Consider the following 12,730-nt stretch of genomic DNA (forward strand, 5'->3'; position numbering starts at 1 on the left):
AAACCTGATGAGGGAAGCGCTAATATGATCAAGAAGGGTAATACTACTACAAACATATTGTTTTTTATATAACAATGTAGACCATAAAAAAACAGACACCTTTCCACTGTTTCTGTGAGAGTAAATATAATTTGAGATAAGTCAATTTACAGTGAGATCCAAAAGAGATCCCTAGTGAAAATGCTTCTGTTTAACATTTTTAATATAATTTACAAAATCTAGAAATACTGAATAAATATTTGCTGCTTTTACAATACATTTTCTGTTTATTTTTATTTTTTCAAGAAACTGGCCTTTTTTAGATAATTTCAGTCATAACCACTATTGTCAAAGATGGTTGACATTTACCATACAGTTAGGATTGGTGGTATGGTTCTGTTCTGGGCAAGCAGTCTAGCATAGATAAGAGCAGGGAGACAGCAATAACAGAACAGGGGAAACAGAACAGAACCAACATGAATGTATTGCAGATATCTTTTTTGTCAATATTTTAATGTACAACATAATTTGAGAATTTATTCTGATTCAAAGGGGAATCAGATGCCAAATCCTGACTGACGAGAGGAGGAGCTGGGGATGGAGGAGGGAATTAGCTCCTGAGAAACGTGATAGCTCTTGATAATACTGAAGGAGCTTATATATGAATACAGTGATACGCGTCGTATTCCTATAGGTAGACGTGGATCAGCTGAGAGTCAGCTGATGCGAGCTTGACTAATGTGACCTGCCAGAACTGACGCTATGCTCGATTTAAATGTGCCATATTTATTATAAAATAAGTAAAAAACTGTAAATAAGTATGCAAGTAAGTAAGAAAACAAATAAACCTTTGGATCTCGCTGTGAAATGAAACCTAAAAACATGAATGTTCACATTTCTCCAGCAATACAAAAGTATTTACTTTTCTTCCACTACTCTCTAGACTAAATAACATGTTGCTTCTCTGCAGGAACCCCAGCAATCCAACTGACATTATAATCTTGTGTGGTTAAAAGGGTCAATGGCCTGTTTTCAGTCAGGCTCTGGATCAAAGGGCAGGATCAGATGCTCCTGGCATTGCCCAGCTGGGTGCCACACTCTTCCAGTTCACCAAAGGTCACACTCTTGGCCAGCCTGAGGTGCGTCGCCTCAACTAACAGGCATCCACCAAATGCCAACTGCTGAGTCGACATTGTCATATCACAGAGTCCAGGTGGCTCCACCTGCTTGTTATTGTGGCTTGGATGATTGTGAACAAGAGTAGAGTGTGTCCAACATCACACCTGCTGCGTCATTCACCTGTTCCCCCTCCACTAGAGCCAATTCATGTAAAAATATGCAGCATTAGGCAATAAAAATAAATGCGGATGGTGTTCAAACTATGAGTTTATTGATCTTGACAGATCACAGTACAGTACCTGCATAGCTAATATCTTCTACAGACATTATAATGGCCTACTTTAGGGTACTCACCTCTACAGTGGACTCCTTCGTCAAAACCGTCCTCACAGTCTTTCGCCCCATTACAGAGCTTGTTGAAGTGAATGCACTTTCTTGTCCCGATACACTGTATGTGATTTAGGGGACATCTGACTATCACCTCCACCGTACCTAAAGAACAGGAGAGAATGATGGTTTACATGCGCGTATGGTGTAATTTTGTAAAAGCATATCATCTGCACAATTTCACTGCACTGTCAGTAATTTTTTTAATAACTACTGAGACAGTTCAATGCAAATCTACGGAGTTCAGACAAATGTCACTTGTTGCAATTTGCTAAGCTTTGAGGGATGCAAATGAAAATGGGGAACAATCCAGTTGATTGAATTTAGCTTAAAATGCACTGCCAGTGGCAAAAACTTTCCTTCAGCACCATTTCCTGTCTGTTGTTCTTTAAGAGAAATGGCTAATAGAATGGGCGCAGGATTCTCATTTACAATTCATCCTTCCTCTTACCTATCCTAATGAATGTTAATTTAATTAGCAGGATAAAGCCAATACATCTCGTACTGTAAAAGTAAAGTTTTGCAATGCAATGCGGTTGCAGAACCAGTTTAATAAAACAGGCAGTTGTTTCAAAGGAGAAATGTCTACAACAACAACAAAAAAAACTAACTAAATAAAGTTTGGTGTCAGTATGTTAATTTTTTTTAAATAAATTCTATTTTAAATATATATTTATAGAAATTCTTACTAATTCTTACTTTTATTCTACTTCACACATTCAAGTTGATTAAACTTGACAGTAAAGATATTTGTAATGTTACAAAAGATTTCACATAAATGTTTCTAAAAAAATAAAAATAAAATAGTTATCGGATTCAAAAAAACATTAAGCAACACAGGCGTTAACAAACCTCATGATAATAATGAGAAAATTTAGCTTTGCCATTAGAGAAATAAATAACATTTTCAAATTTATTAAAGCATTTTATTATTAAGCATTTATTAAAGCGTTATTTTAAATTCTAATATTATTTAAAGTTTATTACTGTTGTTTTTACTGTGTTTTTGATCAAATAAATGCACACACACAGAGAGAGAGACACACAATGCAACACAATAAAGTTGCAGAACCATTTTAAAGGAATTTTCTTGAAGTTATTCAAATTATGAAATGATGAACATATAACCAAAAAAGTTAATGAATTTAAAACTCAAATTAAATACATTTTACACAATGATTAAATATGTAGTCATAAGCATGCAAAAACACTGCAGAAACAACATTTTTCAGGAATTTACAAAGATAGACTCGAGATAAACAATGAAGCTCACTAAAACTTGTTTTGCAGTAAATAATAGCATTGCTGTAAATAGCTTTTTTCTCCATAAAAAAAAAATATATATATATATATATATATATATATATACAGTGGTGGTCAAAATTGATGGCACCCCTGATAAATATGATAAAAAATGGCTGTAAAAAAATAAATCTGCATTGTTTATCCTTTTGATCTTTCATTCAAAAAATTCACAAAAATCGAACCTTTCATTGAAGTAAAAGAACTGAAAGTGGGGGGTAAATCACATTATAAAATAAATGTTTTTCTCCAAAACACGCTGGCCATAATTGTTGGCACCCTGTTATTAAATACTTTTTGCAACCTCCTTTTGCCAAGATAACTGCTCTGAGTTTTCTCCTATAATGCCTGATGAGTTTGGAGAACACCTGACAAGAGATCAGAGACCATTCCTCCATACAGAATCTCTCCAGATCCTTCAGATTCACAAGTTCATGTTGGTGCTTCTTCTCTTCAGTTCACTCCACTCATCAGGTCAGGGGACTGGGACGGTCATGGCAGAAGCTTCATTTTGTGCTCAGTTACCCATTTTTGTGTTGATTTTGATGTTTGTTTTGGATCATTGTCCTGAAGGAAGATCCAACCACGGCCCATTATAAGATTTCTAGAAGAGGCCGTCAGGTTTTGATTTTTTATCTGTTGGTATTTGCTAGAATCTATAATACCATGTATCTGAACAAGATGTCCAGGACCTCCAGCAAATAAATAGGCCCACAACATATAAGATTCAGCAGTATATTTAACCGTAGGCATGGGGTACTTTTTATCCCTGTTTGCACCAAACACATCTGCTGGGTTTGCTGCCAAAAAGCCCTTTTTTTGTTTCATCTGACCATAGAATCCGGTCCCTTTTGAAGATCCAGTCGTGTCTGACAACTGAATATGCTGGAGTTTGTTTTTGGAGGAGCGAGGAGGATTTTTCTTGAAACCCTCCAAAACAACATGTGGTGATGTAGGGGTTGTTTGATAATTTTTTTTAGGCTTTCTGACCCCCAAGACTCAACTAATCCCTGCAATTCTCCATCTGTGATCCTTGAAGAGTCTTTGGCCACTCAAACTTTCCTCCTCACCGTCCATTAAGACAATATAGACACACGTCCACTCCCTGGCAGATTCGTAACATCTTTAGTTGATTATGACTTCTTAATTATTGCCCTGATGGTCAAAATGGGGATTTTCAATTCTTTAGATATTTTCTTACAGCCACTTTCTATTTTGTGAAGCTCAACAATCTTTTGCTGCACATCAGAACTATATTCTTTGGTTTTCCTCATTGTGATTGATGATTCAGGGGATTTGGCCTTTGTGTTTCCTCATATTTAAACTCCTGTGAAACAAGAAGTCATAGCTGGACAATTTCATGTTCCTAGTCACCCTGGTGTGCTTAAAAATGTAAATATTAATGGGAAAATACTTTAGAGATATTTTTCTCAAAAAAAATTCTAGGGGTGCCAACAATTATGGCCAGCGTGTTTTGGAGAAAAACATTTATTTCATAATGTGATTTACCCCCCAATTTCAGTTCTTTTACTTAAATGAAAGGTTAGATTTTTGCGAATTTTTTGAAGGAAAGATCAAAAGGATAAACAATGCAGATTTTATTTTTTACAGCCATTTTTTATCATATTTACCAGGGGTGCCATCAATTTTGACCATGACTGTATATATATATATATATATATATATATATATATATCAACAGTCTGTAAATGCAGCCACAAATGCAAATGTGTTTACTTGAAAGCATTCCTCTGTACAGTTAACAGACGCTTACATATAGGCTATACTTTGCTAAGCTATTCTGAATCACAATGAGTGAGTGAGTGAGATAGATAGATAGATAGATAGAGAGAGAGAGAGAGAGAGAGAGAGAGAGAGAGAGAGAGAGAGAGAGAGAGAGAGAGAGAGAGAGAGAGAGAGAGAGAGAGAGAGAGATGGAGCCAAAGCCTCAGAGATATCTATTGACACGGTTGCACCAAGCAGCTGTTTAAAGATTCATGAGTCACATAGGTGACCCTCATCTGCTTGAGCAGCCACAAGAACACATAAAACACGTCTAAGTGAAACATCGACTTCCATCTCGCACACTGTGAATATGTCACATTGCACCTTAACTGCATTGGTATCAATTACCATAACTGCAACACAGCCACTTAGTGTGAGATTTATAGCTTGTGTGACAGGACCCCTTACAAATCTCCGGAGTCCCAGTTTCCTCCGAGCTCTGATCCTGCACCACTGAAAACATCCTCCGGAAGAGTCGGGGTTATTCATCGGCTTTCATTTCGAATTCATAAGATAAAATGACGCCATAATTAAGGGGGTCGTTTAGTGGGGGATTGTCATCCTTTAACATATAATAAGTGTATGATTTACTCGCCAATGCACACTTCTGCTTTCCAATAACAATCAATCTCTTCACAAAAGCATCTCATTGTTCACACAGACATTTTATTTTTTTTCTCTGTCATGGAAATGTGCAGAAACATTTTTTTTAGACCACCTCAAACTGAGCCCCAAGGATATTCTAAATTAAGGAAAGTCAAATGTAAGTGACCTCAACTTTGCATACTCATATTTCAAATGTGAGTACAAAAGGCAGGCTAATAAACCTCACAACCTTGTGGCTTTTCTTCAGAGTTGGAGGAGAAGATACAAGACAGCCTTTTCAATTAAAACATCATTTGTTTCAATCCACGGCCTCTCTACATGCATACATGACTCAGCAGATATAAGTGTCAGAGGGATTTCTGGGCACAAATATGTTGATTAATATCCATGCTAATTTTCAATTAAAATTGTACAGATATACTGGCAAACATCTCTCTAATTATGCATTCATGATGTGCTTTTCCATTATTCATGAGTAAATACAGCAGCAAAACAACTGAGGAGGCACATGTCACATGCATTGCTCTGTTAACGCAGTGGAGTGAGGGGCTGTGACAAACTGTGATTATCCTAATAAAACTGCATTGTCAAATACAGAATCATTCCACTCACAAACTGATTGGGGACTAATCTAATCAGATGAGAGGGAGAGATGAATATTCAGGAGTTTCAGATGCACCATGCCGGATAACACAGATGGCGTCTGTGCAGTTGAAGGATGATAGGAAATTATTTCTCTTCACCCTGTACCGAATTAGAAGCCAGATAGCACTAGTGGCGAAACATCCTCCATCATGAGAAAACTCACGAAAGTGGAGGCGGAAAACACATGCTTATGATACTTGCATGTAGGAGAGCTGTCAAAAAAAAAAAAAAAAAAAATACCATTGGAGATGAGTAACAGTTTATACTGAATATGTTGTTTACATTTATGCATTTGGCAGATGCTTTTATCCAAAAATTATCTTATCAGTTTATGCATTCCCTCAGAATCAAACCATGACCTTGGGATTACATATAGTCTCAGCCTCAGACATCATGCCCACAGACCATTGTCTGAACGTCTGATACATAAGGCCTGTGATGCAAGATGGCCTTAATGTCACCTGGAGCAAACTTCAGGCACCCATGAGATATAGAGAGTGACTGAAGGTCTACTACTCTCCTCAGAGAAGTAATGGCTAATAAAAAAAAGCTACCTTGAGGGAAAGGTTCTTGGCCTCAGCCGACTCCAGAGGTTTGAAGGGGGCCTCGACCTGCCCTTCAAGAACCACTGCCAGGTCCCATGTGGGAACTCTGGTACAAGCCGCAGGTCTCATCCTCCGAGCCGCACGGAGGAAACGTACGACCATCTGATGTCTGCCCAGAGGCCCATCACCCAGAGGAGTGTGGAAAGCCGCAATGGTAGCCACGTACACCTTAAGTGTGGACGGGGTAAGACCAGTCGAGAGGTGATCTTGGAGGAGATCCAGCACTGAAGCCAACCGGGCAGTTAACTGGGTCCACTTCACGCTCTCTACGCCAAGTGGAAACACATTCCACTTTAGGCCGTACAATCTCCTTGTGGAAAGAGCTCTGGAACTGAGTATGTCCTCAACCACTCCAGTTGACAGACCAGCCTCTAGGTACTGAGTCCCCTCAGGGGCCAGGCCCAAAGTTTTCACAGGTCTGGTCGAGGGTGAATATTGAGCGGGGGATCGGGGGAAAAGCGTACAGGCATAGCCTCGGCCATCTGTACCATGGCATGAGAGAAAACCACAGTGGACAGTGGGACGTCCCTCGAGACACGAACAAATCCACTTCTACTGGGTCGAACCTCTCGCATATCGACTTCACCAACTTGGTGTGAAGTCTCCATTCCCCATTCCCCATTCCCCCAGAATGCATCTGCGCATAACCCAGATCATGCGGAACAGGTTCCCCCTCGGGGAAAACCCCTTGGTTTTCAACCACCACTGCAGGGCCCTCATGTGCAACAGGCCAAATGGAATGACGTTGGACACTGCTGCCATGAGCCTGAACACTCTCTAAAAATGTTTTACATTGATGGCTTGGCCTAGCTTTATCCTGGTCACCGCGGCCAGGATGGACTCGATCCGTGCAGGAGACAATTGTGCCTGCATCGTGACCAAGTCTCACACCACTCCCAGGAACGTGGTTCTCTGGGCTGGTGCCAACACGCTTTTTTTCATGTTGAGTCTCAACCCCAGCCTCTGGATGTGGGCAAGGACGACATCTCGATGCCGAACTACCAGCTCTTGTGACTGGGCCAGTCATCGAAATAATTTAGCACCCTGATACCCTGAAGCCTCAGCTTCCGCTCTAGCTCCTAGAGCTGCATCCATGCATTTGGTAAACGTGCAAGGGGACAGAGCTAGGCCGAACGGAAGAACCCACCACTGCAGCGTGCATTTGCTGAAAACCGATGTGTCCCGAAGCGCACTTGACGCTGGATACAAACATTGATTTCCTGAGGGCTCCGCGGAGAAATGATTCTCACTCGTCCCTCCACGGGGGGTACAGCCCTGCTATTTTCGTAACGATTTTCGATGTGCAGACGGAACACTGCCTGGCCCCAAGCCTGTGGGCAGACAGAGCGGCGTTCATTCGCTGCTCATCATTTTAATTCCTTAAATGCAATGCAGCCATAAACACTGAAACACGGTCTGAATGGTATGCTGAATTAAAATATCTAACTTCTTAATGTCAGATAATATTCCATAATTTTAATTTCTTATAATTAAATGCAGCCATAATCACCAGACAGTACTGTTTTAATATTTATTTATACTGTCTCGTAATCTAAACGCTGCCTCGGCAAACGCAAGATTCGAGTCGTTCACAATATATTTGGCTTTCATCTCTCGAGAATAAAGTCAACGGGCACGAGGCTGAAACACCCGAAAACGAGATATTTCTCAATGAACACAGCCAGCACCCTCAGGAGCTGACTGTGCATGCCTCGCACCCACACAGAATCTTTATTGCAGAGTAGACCCGCAATCTACGCGCCACCTCGGCAAACGCGAGATCCGAGCCACTATAGATTCTGTATTGCAATGCAGACCTTTAAATCTACGCGCTGCCTCGGCAAATGCGAGATCCCAGCCACAGAATCTTTATTGCAGAGTAGACCCGTAATATACGCGCTGCCTCGGGAGATCCGAGCCACTAGATTCTATATTGCAATGCAGACCTTATACCAAATAGGACAGACAGTTTGATACAGAGCACTTGCTGAAGAGCAAAAAGCTGCCCCCTTTGTAGCTTACGTGTATGCCATCACGTTACATCATGACGCCGCACCAATCAGGATTGGATTAGTTTCATTCATACTTCAGATGCATCACGCTAAGGGCGTTCCCCAAAGTGTCGTATCGACGCAGTTCGAGTTCCCTCGAAAGGGAACTCTACTAATCTGATAACGCGCAAATTAAAGAACACAGAAGCAGCTGGATCATTTCCATAATGACCAACACAATCAACTTTTAAATATGACCAGCGCAAACCGTAGTAATTACCTTGTATGATTCATTTAAATACTCTCCTCCCATAAATTATGCATCTGAAAGGCAAACTCCTACAAATGCATATGTAATAAGATCAGCCGCAAAAATAACCGCCCATGCCTGTCAGCGCAAATTTTTCACTGCGTGTCTTTAGTAAATCCTGCCAGTAGTTTTTTAACGCCAAAATAGGGTTTGCACTGGCGCGAGCTGTTAGTGAATATTCCCCCTAGACTCTTTCAAATATGTCCAAGAGTTTTACATGCCGGCCTGTTATTGTAGGGGCATCGACTTTACATTTTCACATTTCAAACTGTGATTGGTTGCTTTACATGTCAGTCAGGCCCACTCTTGGGTGGTCCTTGGCCAATGAAAGCTGCTATGGAGTCTCACAGAAGGTCTGGCTACACAAGACTGCTAGACCTGTGATTAAATCAAACAGATCAAATTGTCACTTTATTTTTTTATTTTATTTTTTTATTTGCCTAACATTTTGTGCAGGTTTCACTTGAAAAAATATAACAAATGAACAATTGCATTTCAGTGCTTACTGAATAATGCATTATAATTATAAGAAGGCAGGCTCAGGTGCTAAATTGTTATTCAACCTCTGGTGGTAAAAGAGGAGCTAGTCTAAAGTTGGTGTAATTGCATTGATACCTTTTTCTATATAAAAAAAAGCAGTTTAAGTCCTCTTACAAATGCACACATTATTTCACTCGAATTCATTACTGTCCAAGGTCTTCTGCCATGCCAGCTGCCTGGCTCTGGTGTTAAAAGGCCTTCAGGATGAAATGTAAATACGAGCCTCAATTTGGTGCCCAAAGAAACCAGGAGTCTCAGGAAATCAAATGATTTGGACTGAACAATAAGCATACAGATGGAGTCCGCACTCTTGCTCCATACAAAGTAGGGCCTTGACAACTGAACATTCTGGATCATTTGGCCTTTTCATTAACTTGCTGGAATGGGTGCAATGTCACATTAAAGATTGTCCACTGCCAAAATAAACCCTTCCTGCAGTCCCTTTCCCTGTTCCTCACATTTTGCTTATAATTAAAAAACCATGGTGATATTTACCCACTTTTCTCATTGTGAAATAGGAAAGATCAGCTGGGAGTTGCTAATCCATCTACTTAATGTGTAACTAAAGGCTTTCATATGAAATCATCCATTCTGTCTCTTTAATCAAGGAATCTAAAATAATGAATTCTTTCAAGGAAAATGATTAAAAAATTGCCATGGAAAGCACAAAGGTTGACGCAATGCCAACATTTCAGTAGTCAATACCAATACCTGCGAAATTTCAATCTCAAAACCAATGTTGTTAACACAACAAAATGTATTTGATTACATGTAAATATGAATAAATATTTAAATAAATAAATAAAAGCATAACATTTAATTAAAAATTTTCATTTCTTTATTCTTCAACAAACAATTTAAAGGGTCATGAAACCCTAATAGTTATGTTTATAGAACATCATAGAAGACAATTAAACCATGTGTATATTGTGTTGTGTGTAATGGTCATTTCCAGTGTGCATTTGTGTGAAGTTTTGATGCTTTTAATGAGAGAAACAAAACTGTCTGAATTGAAGGCGTTGCTGTGTTGTCAGTCTCCCCTCTTCCCCCTTCGCTCCGCAGCTCACCATGTCCCCTTTTGTAGAATTTTTTTTCAAACCTGTAGTGAGAACTGACTGCTGCAGAAACAGGGGGTTTCATGACCCTTTAATGTAAGAGAAGTCTTTTTTTTTTTTTATGTTGTACTTTAACAACATAATCGACAGAGACGAGAATTTACACTGCAAAACATACTGTGCATATCTGAGACTAATCTGATTTTTTATCATAAAAGAAACATAAAACATGTACATCTCTTAATAACAGGCAGCTGTATATGATGGTCCTTTTCTAAGGTCACAAACATACAAAATCTAATTCTCACATGATTATGTGTACGGCTCAACCAATATTTGTATAACATCGCTGACATTGTATAATAAACTCCCACATTAAACACTCCTAAAGTCATTTCCTGTTTACCATAAGAAGGTTTCCCTTTATCCTTTCTGCTATCTCCATTTTCTCTCCTACAAAGTGATGTATTTTCCCTCCCTTGCTTTAGGTCATTGACATTTGAAATGTTCAGTGCACTGGCATTTGAGAAAGAAAAGCCAGGTTAAAACTGACCTTGGACAGAAAAGCAAACTGTCCGCAGTACATAAGGTCCCTGGGCATGTCTTGTGAGCTCCACTTTCACCAATATCTCTAAGAACCAAAGAAAAGCCTCAGGTCCAATAAAAACACAAGCTAAAAGACAGCTCTACAACAGAAGACAAAACAACCCAATATAGCTCCATGGTATACGTGCTGTCTCGTTTTCAGAAGGGATGATCATAAGGGCCTCCATATGGGGTTTTCAGAATTTGAGGTCTCAATATGTTTATTTAATACATCATACAGCACAAGAGCACATGCCCCTAGATGCAATGTTCATATATATGCAAATAAGACTAATATTTGTGCTGCAACACTTTAAAGTGATTTGAAAGAACATATCTCCTCATAAAAGTTTGGAAGAAAATGAGAGAATCACAACACAATCTTGCTGGTCATCATCTTAGCAGCTTCTTTTTTCTTGGTTACATTAAACCATTAAAAAGCTTTAAAAGAACGGGCAACTAAAATGTTTTTTTTTTTTTAAGTTCCATAAGCAATGTATACATAATGTTTTTGTGCTAACGTTTATATAACATTATTAAAGACCAGATAACTCTGAACAAACATTGCATTAACATTACTGGCAGATTGATTGTTCATAAGTTTGAGAAAACCTTGCCAGAGTGGTCCCTGGGATTCAGACTGAAATTATACACTCTACAATTTGGAATCACACTTAAAGTGATAGTTCAGTCAAAAATGTAAATTCTATCATCATTTTCTCACCCTCATATCATTCATAACCTATATGACATTCTTCTGCACATTTTTTTATTAGAATCTCAAAGGCATTTTGCAAAATAATACAACATGGAATGTGCTAGGTGTTGTGACCGCTGGCTTTCATTTAAACAGAACCAAAGCTGAAAACCTAAAACTTACAGAAAACCACAACAATATATATATTTTTTTTTCCCCCTGACTTGTAAACATTAGTTATTTCCTTCAGGATACACAAATCTAGTTTAAATTCACTCGTACAAACAAGGATTGAAATACTCTAAAAATGTGACACCTTTGACTGAGCAGCCACAACCCTTGTGGTTATGTACAAACATGTCACTTGAATTCCTTCTTTCTTGCTGGTTATTAGCTCTTTTAGCTATCAGCCTCTTGTTGATGCTCTTGGCAACAGTACAGCAATCTGTCAAGCTGTTGTATGTGTAGTGGCATTGTGTATTTTTCACTATCCTAAGAGAAAAGCATTGTAATTTCCCTCCTTTTACTCTAAGAAACTGCATACCCCATTTACATTGGGTGCAGAGTTTGTGTTCTTAAAATTGGTTCCGAGAGGCAGTGGCATTCATTCCCATGTCCACCTGGGTTTATCTTCAAATGTCAAAGAGATTAGCTTAAGGCCACACTGTCCGCATTTGTTATTTCTACATTAGGACACTTTTCACATGCCTCCCCTTCCACGTCCATATGTGGGGTTCTAATGAAAACACTTTGATTTATTGGATTTTAAAGACTAGGCGATAATTTCTGATGAGGATGTGTTTGATTTTTAATGGCACAGCTGACAGCCTTATTAGGGTCTATGGATGACGATGATGCTTTTGTGGCTTTGCCCAATTGACCGTTGGCAAAGACCTGCCCCCTTTAGTTACTGTTAGTTAGTCACTATGTCCGAAAAGCCATGCCGCTCTCATGCCACACCATGGTTCTCACGCAGAGAAAAATACATTGCGGAGCAAAGAGGACACTGACAACGCACTGACAGAAAGGACAGAGCAGGTTACTTTTAATATGAAACAACTTTTGTCTCAACTTTCAAATTTGGCCATATTTTAAAGAAATGTAAACAAAATATGCCATTTTGT

At 39.1% G+C, this 12,730-nt stretch overlaps 1 protein-coding gene across 5 annotated transcripts in view; it reads right to left on the minus strand.

Moving 5' to 3' along the window:
- The window catches only part of lrp1bb (low density lipoprotein receptor-related protein 1Bb), a 327,007-nt gene that overhangs the window by 188,361 nt on the left and 125,916 nt on the right, over positions 1 to 12,730 (minus strand). For all 5 annotated transcript variants that reach the window (XR_013822391.1, XM_079882312.1, XM_079882311.1 and 2 more), the window contains exon 3: positions 1,453 to 1,590. Coding sequence is in view for 4 of the 5 variants with exons in the window: in XM_079882312.1 (XP_079738438.1) it covers positions 1,453 to 1,590 (138 nt within the window). In the remaining variant the exon portion in view is untranslated. The remainder of the gene's footprint in view (positions 1 to 1,452; positions 1,591 to 12,730) is intronic.

This window comes from Squalius cephalus (genome assembly GCF_949319135.1).
Source record: "Squalius cephalus genome assembly, chromosome: 9".
NCBI classification, from domain to species: Eukaryota; Metazoa; Chordata; class Actinopteri; order Cypriniformes; family Leuciscidae; genus Squalius; species Squalius cephalus.